We start from the raw sequence: 12729 nt of genomic DNA on the forward strand, positions 1-12729 counted from the left end.
GTTGCAGCATATTTTGATGATTTGAATAGAATTGGCTATGCCAAAAAAAGAAGGGAGCTCTGTTGCCCAGGGAGAAATGAGAAACTATGACTGGGTGCTCCTTATTGAGTACCTTGCTGAATATCTGTCTATCAATCACAGTAATACTTCGCATTTGTTTAGCACTTCCAAGTCTTCAAAGTGCTTCACATTCATTGTCTCGGCCTTCCCCAACTTGGTGCCCTCCAGATGGATTGGATTGCAACTCCCATCGTTCCCAGCCAGCATGGCCATTTACAAGGTGGGGAGAGGAGTTGTGTGTCCTCAAGGGAGAGAAATTAGGATTGGTGTACAGAGAGAGGAGCAGGACAGGTAATGGAAGAGGGAAAGCCGAAGCTCTCCCTGCCCGATGCCTTCCACCTCATTTCACAGGCTCTTAACTAATGTGCAATGAAAGTTTACTACAATAGGCATCACATGCTTTGGTTGTGGCAGTCATTTTGCACTGTGTAGAGTCCTACCTGTTTAACAACATGTACATTAAAAACAGACACATTTATTCAGCAACAGAGAGGTGTATGGGTTTTGGTTTTTTTAATGAATGAAACCTAATGGCAAGTATCCCTCAGGAGGTATTGGTAAACCCAGGCTTATGGTGACTGTGAGGGGAAAAGACTTCTGCTCAGGCTTCAGAGCAACAAAGGAGCTTCTAGACAACAGATGTTCTTAGCATCTATATTCCTGTCACTGTAGGCTGACCATTTACCACTTGCAAACTAACAAGCAGCAGGGCCCATAAGAATGGGGGTCAAACTACACAGTATGCCAGTGGGAGCTTTTTTATTTTCTAAGCTTCCTAGCCACACGTGGTGGTGGGGATTTTCTCAGGATCTCAGCTGGGGAGGGAAGGAAAGAGATAAACGTCCCTTCTGCACTTGCTGCAACTGCAGTGTAATTCACACACATACATCGCAAACCTGTAATTAAATAAAGAAAAAAACACAGATGTGGCTGCTCGTTACACAATTAAAGTAATATCTAGTTTGGTCCTGAGACAAACTCCATGCCTTGCCATGGGCACATGCATGCTGGACAGCTCCTTTGTGCATCAAATGGAGTTAATGGTCCTATCACCTGAGAGCAATTGGGAGGAATGTTGCTTAATCCATTAAGTGTGCAAACGTACGCAAAGTTTAGACAGAAAAAGGTCCTATAGCTCCCAGCATAGTTGTCTGGGGAGTGCTGGGAGTTGGACTTTTTTCTGTCCAGACATGCATAGGACTGCACTAAGATGCTATCTAAATTTGTATCTCATTGGCAAAGGGAGGGTGGAAGAAGAGGCAGGTCAACGTTTCTGTCATCGTGTGCATGCGGGTATACAACACTGGGAGTCTCTCAAAACTAAAGAGAAGTTAGCTTTTGAAAATTTTCAGTTCAAAGGAGACTTGGGCTGAAATTCTAACTAAACATGTTTACTCTGAAGTACGTTCAGCTGAAATTAGTGGAACCTGTTTTCAGGCACATCTTGTTAGGGTAGCTTTGCTTCAAACAGAATGCAAAGATAACAAAACAAGTACACACAACTCAGGGCAACCCTGATTCTTGTGGGGCTAAGGCCTTGTCAGCAATAGATTTCATTTGTGACCAAGTGAAAAACTGAATTGTTGTTTTCCATGTGTTTCCACGGTAACTGGCAAATCTAGGTCCCATAAACTTACATTCACATTGGGATCCCTTAAAACTGTTTTCATTTGTTGTTCAGCAGTTATGAATGCATGGAGCTACTTTGGTTTTCAAATGCAGGTTATTAATATGGCTTCTTTTTAAGTACAAAATCAATGTTAAACCAGCATCTTGTATTAAGATTGTGCATTATGCCTTTCTCTAAAATCACAGCTGTCACAACATTGTCTCTTGTAATACATCAAAGGATGCTTCAGAGTACTAAAACATACAAACAGCTATACAGTGTGAAAGCCTGCATCTATAATGTTACTGTTGGGTACTATTTAAATGAGATTTTATCTCCCACGTCCTGTATCTTCCTCGGTACTAGAGATTGAAAGCTGTGTTACCATTACAGACAGCAAAGACTTTTTAAAGAATTCTTTTGTCTAGATTTTTGAAGGGGGAACAGGAGCCCAAACATTCTGGTTTTGTGTTCCTGTCAGGCTGCTGGTTTTAAAGGCCCTGTTTGTTTTCACATTATACCTGTACTTAAAACTAAGAAAGTGTGTTTCTAGGTCTTATACTTGGAGAGATAAGATTTTTTTTTATTATGACAAAGATAATGAAGAGAGTGGAAACCTTGGGGCAAGAAAATAAAGGCCATATTCCTTAGCCGAGTGTTGATGGGTTGGATCCAGACTAACAGTCAGGGCTGGCCTAAGTTATTTTGCTGCCTTTAGGCTAAGCAGCAAATGGTTGTTTACCCCACCATCCTCATCCCACCACCCAGGTCAAGGAGCATAATATACTTGAATGTGCACAGAACTGGCTTGAAAGGAACATTTTATAGCAGATCAGTAGGTGGAACATGCAGAATCCCCACTACCATGCCACCTGCCTCCTCTTCCCATAGAACTAACGACATGGGCCACCAAAACCAAAAGAACTGAAGTGTGGCCAGGGGTAAATATTTGCTATAAGGTACAGTATATTATCTTGCTTTATGCACAATTTGTCCCCTCCCTTTTTTTTTGCTTCATTTAGCCATGAGGAATTTCTCATTCAGCCTGCAAGGGCTCAGAAGGTTTTTTTTGTGCAGGGGACGGGGACGACAGCCATCTCTCTTTGCCTAGTGGTAGAGCCAGTCCTACTAACAGCAGAGTTCTACGCATGTCTGCTCAGACGTATGTTCCATTGCATTCAGTGAGGCTTACTCCTGAGTAAGTGAGTATAGAATTGTAGCCTAAGTTACTTGCACTTAGTTCACATTGAAATCAATGGGGCTTAAGTCATGACCTACTTGTTCCATTAATTTCAATGGGAACTAAGTTCAACTACCTTAGTCTGAATCCAACCCATTGTTTCTAAACCCATATATTAAAATTTGTCTTTGCCCAATTCAAGTAATTTATGCTCAAGCGTTCTAAACAATTTCTGAAAAATAAATAAGTGTAGGACATCTGTATGTTTACACTGTCAGGTATCCTGTACTAAAAATACCAGAAAACTTCTTTATATTTTGGGTGGGTAAAACTGGGTTGAAATAACATTAGCAATACAGTAAGATAAATGTTCTCGATTGGCCTCTCTTTTATCATGAGGTCCTGTTAACAGTAGTCCTGACTTCCATTGTAGAAGGCAAGGCAGCATGCATGGGAATTCCAGAAGAGTCTCCCACCCACCCACCCACCCGTTTCAAACCTGCTTAGCTTCAGAAGGGTGGCTGTCTCATGTGCCCTCAGACCATGCCCTGAGTGTCATAGAAACGTTCTGAACTATGAATGCCCAATGACAGTCCCCAAATGTATGTGGCTGCACCACTTTGGAATTCCTTGTTTGTATACACAGTAGCTGTAAATAAGGGTTATAATCTCAGGAGAACTATGTCCAAATCTTGTGCATGCAAGCCCTATAGGTCCACTAACTATAGTTTGACACCACCATATTTGTGACAAAAAGATATACAAATATTAATTACAACTGACTGAATTATGTATTGATCTTTAAAATGGGTATCCCACCCTTCAGTATTATTACCCCCAGGACAACTAACAAATCAAATAAAACCAACAACCGTAATAAAAATGCATAGAAATGATGAAAACAGCAGAATGGTGAGAGCATCAAATCATGGCAGCAAAATAAAACCAAGAAAAAGTTCTTGGAAAATAAAAGGATATCTGCCTGGCACCAAAAAGACATGAGAATAGACTACTGCAATGAGTCTATTGGGGCTCCCTTTGGAAATTTGCTGAGAAACTACAATTAGTCCAAAATACAGCTGCTACTGGGGCTGGCTGATGGGAACACTTCTTGCTGGTTCTTAAACAGTTTTACTGGCCGCTAGTCCATTTCAGAGTACAATTTAACATGCTGGTGCTACCTTCAAAGCCGTTCACAATTTGGGAACTGAACGTTCAACCTCCTCCTACACAAACCTGATGTACAGGTTTGTCTACACAAACCGCACACCTGACCTCATGCTCTGAGGTCAGGTGTGCAGCTACTGAGGAGAAAGCCTTTTCAGCTGTGCCACCCTGCCTTCAGAAGGCTTTTCTCAGGGAGGTTCATCTAGCCCCTAACCTGGAGGCTTCCAGATCATGGATAACCATGACCAGGCTATGTCTGGGAAAGGCCACAACTGGCGCACCAGCCTCTGCTGGCAAAAGGCACTCCAAGCCACTGATGACACTTGCGCCTCCAGTAACATGACTTGAGTCTGAAGTGGAATCTATCAGAATCGCTAGACTCTAGAATATGGATTTGATTCTTCAGAAGATCTTGGTAATAGTCTCATCCAAGAATGCCTGGGAATCATGCAAATTAGCACCATGTAGCACATGGTATGTTTTTGTTGCAGTCTTTTATACTGAAAAAGTTAATCTAGAAGATTCAAATGCTTTGTTACGATTGATAACAAGTGTAGCAAGTGTTGAACTTAGGGGGAAGTTACTGCTTCTGTACTTAGCATTTACACAGTACTATGTATTGACAAAGAATTCCAAAGTTAAGAATAGGAACAATTTGTATAGCCCTTCCAAGTGTTCAAAGCACTTCACAAGCATTGTCTGATTCTAGTCCTTGCAACAAAGCCCTGTAAGGCAAGTTCATATTATTATCCTCCATGTTGCAGATGGGTGGACTGAGGCTGAGAGAGACTGACTTGCTGCCTATGACCATGTCTCTGCCCTGTGCAGAGGTGAAGGAGAGGAGCAGGCCCCACCAGGCACTGTGGTGACCTGTCGCTGTTCACTCCTTGCACTTGGCCTAAGAGCATTACTGGGTGACCCCAGAGGAGAGTGGTGGGGTTCCACACAAGTATACTGTCAGCCCACAAGTCGAGGACTCTGCTGCTCTGTATATAAAAATATAAAAATTCTGTGGAATAGTCAGGATGAAAGTGAGTCAGGATTTTAAAACAGAACGAATCTGCTGCTGTTATGCTGATGCAAGCTGAGTGTTTTTAACTCATTGTTCTTTTTAATAACTTGCTAGGGACTTGCCAGGGGTGGCTTACACAGACGAGACTAGTATTCCATTGCTGCTTATAGATACGGCTGGCTGTGGCTTATTTGAGACTGAAGTGGAAGATGAACAGTCGAAAGGGAATCAAGGTACAATTGTTTTACCTGCCGTAAGGTTGGGGAGTTGGGGGCTGGAATGAAATACGTGGCTTTTTTCTCTAGCCTTCACATTTCAAATTGCATTATCCATACATGTGGTGCTGTAGTATCAGCTGCCTCTAGGCAATGTATGGTGGTAGTACTGGGGAATTGCTGAGGGACTTAATAATGTTATATCCAGACTCTTAGCTACTACACATTGTAAGAGATTATAATATGAATACATATCAGGAACTCTCTTCGACATCACGCTTTAGATAGTTATGTTATGGTTCTAAGATGGGGCGTGGGGTTAGCCTGTGCAAACCACCTGTAGCCTCCAAGGCTCCTTCACTACTAGAGTGAAGTACTAGAACCACTACTAGAGTAGTGCTGCTTACATGCGCTTATCTTTTGCATCCAGTGGCTAGAAACAACCAATAAAAAGAAGGCATCACTGATTCGTAGAACTTTATATTTTAGGGCTGGGCAATTTCGGGCAGTCCGGAGGCCATTCCCCTCCCCAGACCCACTGCAGGCCACACTCCTCCTGCCACCACCCCTGCGCCATAAAAGAAGGGGAAACAAGCTAAATTTGTCCATTATAAGCCTCCATAGCGGCTGCTGCCAGATTTCAGAGATAAACTGCAACTTTTTCTACTTTTTTTAAGAAAAGAGAAAAAAAATAGGGGAGGCGGGGGGCAACAGGGGCCACACTGAGGAGTAATGGGGGCTGCATGTTGCCCACTGCTGTTATATTTTTAAAGACATAAGAGTTTGTTATTTCCATCCAGTTACTCATTACCATTGACACATAAGCAATTCATGCACATTATCCAGACCACAATGTACCATAGTCACAGAGCAGGTGCAAAAACATGCAGTACTGAGCACAGTAAGAGAGAGACAGAAGATTATAGGAACTGTAATTTTTGAGGCTAGGAGTTCAGAAATCAGAGATCTCACAGTGAAACTGTGTGAGAAAGTGAAGAACGCACAGCATGTGGGGAGTTGTAGATCACACTGAGTATTGAACCATAGTGAAACTAAAAAAGAAGGAAAACCATGCAAAACCAGTTTAGTTGGCTAGTTGGAATTTGAAGAAATGGGGTTAATTGACTTGGATCCTGCCATGGATAGAAGGGCTTCTTCTGTCAATGAGAGGCTTTTGATCCAGAGGAGCTTTTCCACTGGTTGAATGGCGGAGGAAGTGATCTTTGCAGATTCCCCTCCCTCTACAGATGTCCCCCCAAAACATTGGGGGCCTTCTGGAAGAGTGGAGGAGGTGGCAGTGGGAGCTGCAGAGAGGGGGGAACTGGTGAAGGTCATCTCCCCATTCCGCCAGCAGGAGAGTTTTGAGTGGAACTCTGCTCATGGAAGCTTCCTGCTGGTGGAAAAGAAGCTGAATGCAACCCATTTTGCCCTCCCCCACTGAGTTTGTTTCATTCTGATTGACAAAGCTATGACATTTCACTGCAAACTCTAGTAGTACAGAAGATGTAAGTCAAATGTGTATTCTAGATGCCCCAAATTGGCAAGTAGACATGTTATGGTCTGAGCATATGTACATTCAGAAATAAGTCCTACCACGTTCAGTGGAATGTACTTTCTAGTTAGGATTGCAGCCCTAAACATACTCATGCAGGCATAGATAGATCAAATATGTGTCAAATGGCGGGCAGTGTTCCACTTCATATGCATCTTTTAAACAAAAGGACTGTGAAAAACGTGCTGTAGTTTAATGGATGTCCACCTTCTCACTGGACATGCTTGCAGATACTTTTGTGTAGGCATGGACCTAGAAGCCATGGACTTAAAAGAAGTTGCTTACATAAGCTTGGTTAATATAATATGTCAACTGTGTGTGATTTCCTGAGATGGATTCTTCTGCAAAGACAATCTGTAGCTTAAAAAAAACATTTTCTGTACTGCTATAACATATTATGGAAATAGGTTTTAATGTTAAGCTCTGCAAAGGTTGCAATAAACCTTTGCAGAGGAGAGTAGATAGTGATTGTGAGCAGTGATGAAAACTTTTTCTCTCGTTTCCTTGTAAGAAGAAAGTTAAATGTTAGTGCAAGCAGCTTAGAGATGTTATTATATTAAGAGAGAGAGATTATAAATAAACTCCTTCATGGATCACCGCCTTGTTGTGGCGAAGGGGCTTGCGAACTCATTGAAGCCATAAGCTATGCCCTGCAGGGCCACCCAAGACAGACAGGTCATGGCGGAGAGTTCTGACAAAATGTGGTCCACTGCAGAACAAAATGGCAACCCACTCCAGTATTCTTGCCAAGAAAACCCCATGGAACATATCACAAGGCTAAAAGATATGACACCGGAAGATGAGCCCCTCAGGTCGGAAGGTGTCCAATATACTACTGGGGAAGAGCAGAGGGAAGCGGCTGGGCCAAAGCCGAAAGGACACTCAGCTGTGGATGTGTCTGGTGGTGAAAAGAAAATCCGATGCTGTAAAGAACAATATTGTTTGGGAACCTGGAATGTAAGATCAATGAATCAAGGTAAGCTGGAGGAGGTCAAACATGAGATGGCAAGTTTGAACATTGACATCTTGGGAATCAGCGAACTCAAATGGACAAGCAGGGGCGAATTTAATTCAGGTGACCATCATATCTACTACTGTGGTCAAGAATCCCTTAGAAGAAATGGAGGAGCATTCATAGTCAACAAAAGGGTGGGAAAAGCAGCACTGGGGTACAATCTCAAAAATGATAGAATGATCTCAGTATGAATCCAAGGCAAACCATTCAACGTCACAGTAATTCAAGTCTATGCCCCAACCACTGAGGCTGAAGAAGCTGAGGTTGATCGGTTCTATGAAGACCTGCAACACCTTCTAGAACTAACACCAAAAAAAATGTCCTTTTCATCATAGGAGATTGGAATGCTAAAGTAGGAAATCAAGAAATCACCAGGATAACAGGCAAGCATGGCCTTGGTGTACAAAATGAAGCAGGACAAAGGCTAATAGAGTTTTGCCAAGAGAACACGCTGATCATAGCAAACATTCTTTTCCAACAGCACAAGAGGCGACTCTACACATGGACATCACCAGATGGTCAATATCAAAATCAGATTGATTATGTCCTTTGCAGCCAAAGATGGAGAAGCTCTATACAGTCAGTAAAAACAAGACCTGGAGCTGACTCTGGCTCAGTTCATGAGCTTCTTATTGCAAAATTTCGGCTTAACTTGAAGAATGTAGGGAAAACCACGAAACCGTTCAGGTATGACCTAAATCATATCCCTTATGAATATACAGTGGAGGTGAGGAATAGATTTCAGGGATTAGACCTGATAGACAGAGTGCCGGAGGAACTGTGGACGGAGATCGATAACATTGTTCAGGAGGTAGCAACTCAATCCATCCCAAAGAAAAAGAAATGCAAGAAAGCAAAGTGGCTGTCTGATGAGGCTTTACAAGTAGCTGAGGAAAGAAGGGAAGCAAAAAGCAAGGGAGAAAGGGGAAGATATACCCAACTGGATGCAGAGTTCCAGAGAATAGCAAGGAGAGACAAGAAGGCCTTCTTAAATGAACAATGCAAAGAAATCGAAGAAAACAATAGAATGGGAAATACTAGAGATCTCTTCAAGAAAATCGGAGATCTGAAGGGAACGTTTTGTGCAAAGACGGGCATGATAAAGGACAAAGAAGGCAGGGACCTAACAGAAGCAGATGAGATTAAGAAGAGGTGGAAAGAATACACAGAAGAACTATACAGGAAAGATCTGAATGTCCCTGATAGCCATGAGAGTGCTGTCACTGAACTTGAGCCGGACATCCTCGAGAGTGAAGTCAAGTGGGCCTTAGGAAGCATTACTAACAACAAATCTAGCGGAGATGACAGTCTTCCAGCTGAGCTATTTAAAATCCTAAAAGATGATGCTGTTCAAATGCTGCACTCAATATGCCAACAAATTTGGAACACTCAACAATGGCCACAAGACTGGAAAAGGTCAGTTTACATTCCAATTCCAAAGAAGGTCAATGCCAAAGAGTGTTCAAACTACTGTACAATTGCGCTCATTTCACATGCCAGCAAGGTGATGCTCAAAATCCTACAAGCTAGGCTTCAGCAGTATGTGAACCGAGAACTACCGGAAGTAGAAGCTGGGTTTCGAAGAGGCAGAGGAACTAGAGATCAAATCGCCAACATTCGCTGGATCATGGAGAAAGCAAGAGAATTCCAGAAAAAGTCTATTTCTGCTTCATTGACTACGCTAAAGCCTTTGATTGTGTGGATCACAACAAACTGTGGCAAATTCTGAAAGAGATGGGAGTACCAGACCACCTTACTTGTCTCCTGAGAAACCTGTACGAGGGTCAAGAAGCAACAGTAAGAACCGGACATTGGGAAAGGAGTACGAGAAGGCTATATATTGTTGCCCTGCTTATTTAATTTATATGCAGAGTACATCATGAGAAATGCCGAGTTGGATGAATCACAGGTCGGAATTAAGATTGCCGGGAGAATGATCAACAACCTCAGATATGCAGACAATACCACCCTAATGGCAGAAAGTGAAGAGGATCTAAAGAGCCTCTTGTTGAGGATGAAAGTGGAGAGTGCAAAAGCTGGTTTGAAACTCAACATTAAAAAAACTAAAATCATGGCATCTGACCCCAGCGCTTCCTGGCATATAGGAGGGGAAGAAATGGAAGCAGTGACAGATTTTATTTTCTTGGGCTCCAAGATCACTGCAGATGCTGACTGTAGCCATGAAATTAAAAGACGCTTGCTCCTTGGGAGGAAAGCAATGGCAAACCTAGACAGCATAGTAAGAAGCAGAGACATCACCTTGCCGACAAAGGTTCGTATAATCAAAGCTATGGTTTTCCCAGTATCAACATATGGCTGTGAGAGCTGGACTGTAAGGAAGGCTGACCGCCGAAGAATCGATACTTTCGAACTGTTGTGCTGGAGAAGACTCTTACGAGTCCCCTGGACTGCAAAGAGGTCAAATCAGTCCATCCTAAAGGAAATCAACCCTGAGCGCTCATTGGAAGGACAGATACTGAAGCTGAAGCTGAAATATTTTGGCCACCTAATGCGAAGAGAAAACTCCCTGGAAAAGACCCTGATGCTGGGAAAGATTGAAGGCAAAAGGAGAAGGGGACGGCAGAGGATGAGATGGCTAGATAGCATCACCGATGCAATGAATATGGACTTGAGCACACTCTGAGAAAGAGCGCAGGACAGGAAGGCCTGGCTTGCTATGGTCCATGGGGTCACGAAGAGTCGGACATGACTGAATGACTGAACAACAACAAATTATAAATAAAATAAACAAAGTGGGTGATAGATATCTCCCCACTGATGTTGGAAGCTCCCATTTGTAATCTAAAGTGTTGCTGCACTATACAGTATTCGTATCCACTTGGGGTGGAGACCCTGTGGCTCTCCAGATGTTGCTGGATTCCAGCTCGCATCAGCCAGCCCCTGGCCAATGGTCAGGGTGATGAGAGTTGGAATCCAGCAACATCTGGAGGGTCACAGGGTCTACGCCCCTGATCCTAAGCACTAAGATATGCACTGGCCCAAAGAACTTGCACTCTGAATAGCAACAGGTAGGGGAAGGAGTTGGAAGATTATCTAGCTCAGGGTAGGAAACCTCTTCCAGTCCAAGGGTCAAATTCAATATCAGGGAAACTCTCAGGGGCTGCATGCCAGTGGTGACTGGGGTCAGGGCCAAAGGCAAAAGAGCTGGGGCCAAAAATAGGAAAAAAAGACCAGCATATTATAGCGTAAAGCCCTTACTGCCAGTAACTAAGCTTTAGGAGAGGCATTTCAACATTTCAGAATGGGGGAAAAACCTACACAAAACCAGGAAATCACCCAATGGTCAGTACTTAGGGGAAAGGGTGTGGGGCGAAGGGAAGGGAATGTGGCCAACTGGGGAACCCCAGAAGGCTGGATTGGGACTCCAGGTTGGCCAGATCTGCCCCGGGCCTGCAGTTTTCCTACCTCTGATCTAGTCCAGTCTCCTGGCCTGAAGCAAGATACTCCATACCCTGGTGAAGGCTGTGGGAATTCACAAAGAAAGGCGTCTGTGATGCTTCTGAAAATCCAGCAACGGTGGTTTAAATGGCTCTCTTGAATTGGAATGCAGGCTCTGAAGCAACCGGCAAAGCTGTGAGTTGTCAGCTGGAAATGCTGAACTGTCTTGGCTCCCATATGGTTTGTGGTACAACTTAGCTGAGAGAGCTTTCACTTTTAATTGCCTTGGCACACCGCACTTTGTCAGTTCTCTGAACAAACAAAACACAAACATCTGCAGTTAATGGGACAGCAAGTGCCTGACCATGGTGACAGCATATACAACAAGTCCTCTCACAGAAAGGAAGGTCAGAGCCCTGGGCACAAAGTCTTAGAATTATAAATCAGCCCAGCAGCTGTTGTGAGGCTTTTCTCTATACTGAATAAATAGGAAGCTCTTGAGTCTGACTGAGCTCCAGTAGCAATATTCTTTCAGGAATACTAGACTGTATTTATGAGCACAGATAGGGAGTGGGAAGGAGGGTGCAGTCTAGGGGAAAGGCATGGATGTTCCCTGCTATTGCAGGAGCCCAAAGAGCCGCATCTAGAAATTGAGAAGCCTTCACAGATGTTGGAGGAGAAGGGATTCTGGCATGGGATGATAATCTCTGAAATATGAACAAGGGTTGTTGAGATTTTTTGGAGGGGAGAGGGAAGCTTGAGTATTTGTAGATTAGGGGTCTCCAATGTGGCACCCATGGGCGCCACTGCACCCTGCAAGGCAGGTCTGGGGTGCCCACCAAGCTTCCCCCCCACCCAAGTGAATGGAGCAATTCCTCCATTCACTTGCACGGGGGCGGGAGGAGCCACCCTGCTGAAAACGGCTGGAGGGGGCATGAAATTCATCCCCACTATCGGCCCTTGGAACAACAGGGACCTTTGGCAGGTGTGACCTTCATCCCCCTCCAGCTCATTTTCGGCAGCAGGGTTTTTCCCCAGTCTATTAAAACCAATGGACAAATCGCTCCATTAGCATTTTATAGAGAGGGAAAAGAGAGAGAGAGAGAGAGATGGAAAAAAGCAAGGAAGATAGGGAAGGAAGGAAGAACCTAGAGAGAGAGAAGGAGTCAGAGAGGAGTCAGAGAGAAGGAAGGAAGGACCAACAGAGAGAGACTGAATGAATGAACAAATGAATGAAGCGGGGGGGGGGCAAGAAGGAAGGAACCCAGAGAGAGAGAGAGAGAGAGAGAGAGAGAATGAAGCCGGAAGGAAGGAAGGAAGGAAGGAAGGAAGGAAGGAAGGATCCAGAGAGAGAGAAAATGTGAATGAAGCCAGAAGGAAGGAAGGAAGGAAGGAAGGAAGGAAGGAAGGAAGGAAGGAAGGAAGGGGGGGACTCAGAGAAGAGAGAAAAAAGCCAGACTAGTGTAGTGATTATAGTGTTGGACTGGGATTCTGGAGATCTGGGTTTGAGTCCCAACTTG

General features: G+C 43.8%; 1 protein-coding gene across 2 annotated transcripts in view; it reads left to right on the plus strand.

Annotated features, from left to right (window-relative positions):
- The window catches only part of IGHMBP2 (immunoglobulin mu DNA binding protein 2), a 109618-nt gene that overhangs the window by 65475 nt on the left and 31414 nt on the right, over positions 1 to 12729 (plus strand). For both annotated transcript variants that reach the window (XM_084858180.1, XM_084858169.1), the window contains exon 10: positions 5143 to 5261. In XM_084858180.1, the coding sequence (XP_084714306.1) occupies positions 5143 to 5261 (119 nt within the window). The remainder of the gene's footprint in view (positions 1 to 5142; positions 5262 to 12729) is intronic.

Source organism: Heloderma suspectum, chromosome 1, assembly GCF_057233095.1.
Source record: "Heloderma suspectum isolate Gila_16-S chromosome 1, 16-S_ref, whole genome shotgun sequence".
Lineage (NCBI taxonomy): Eukaryota > Metazoa > Chordata > Lepidosauria > Squamata > Helodermatidae > Heloderma > Heloderma suspectum.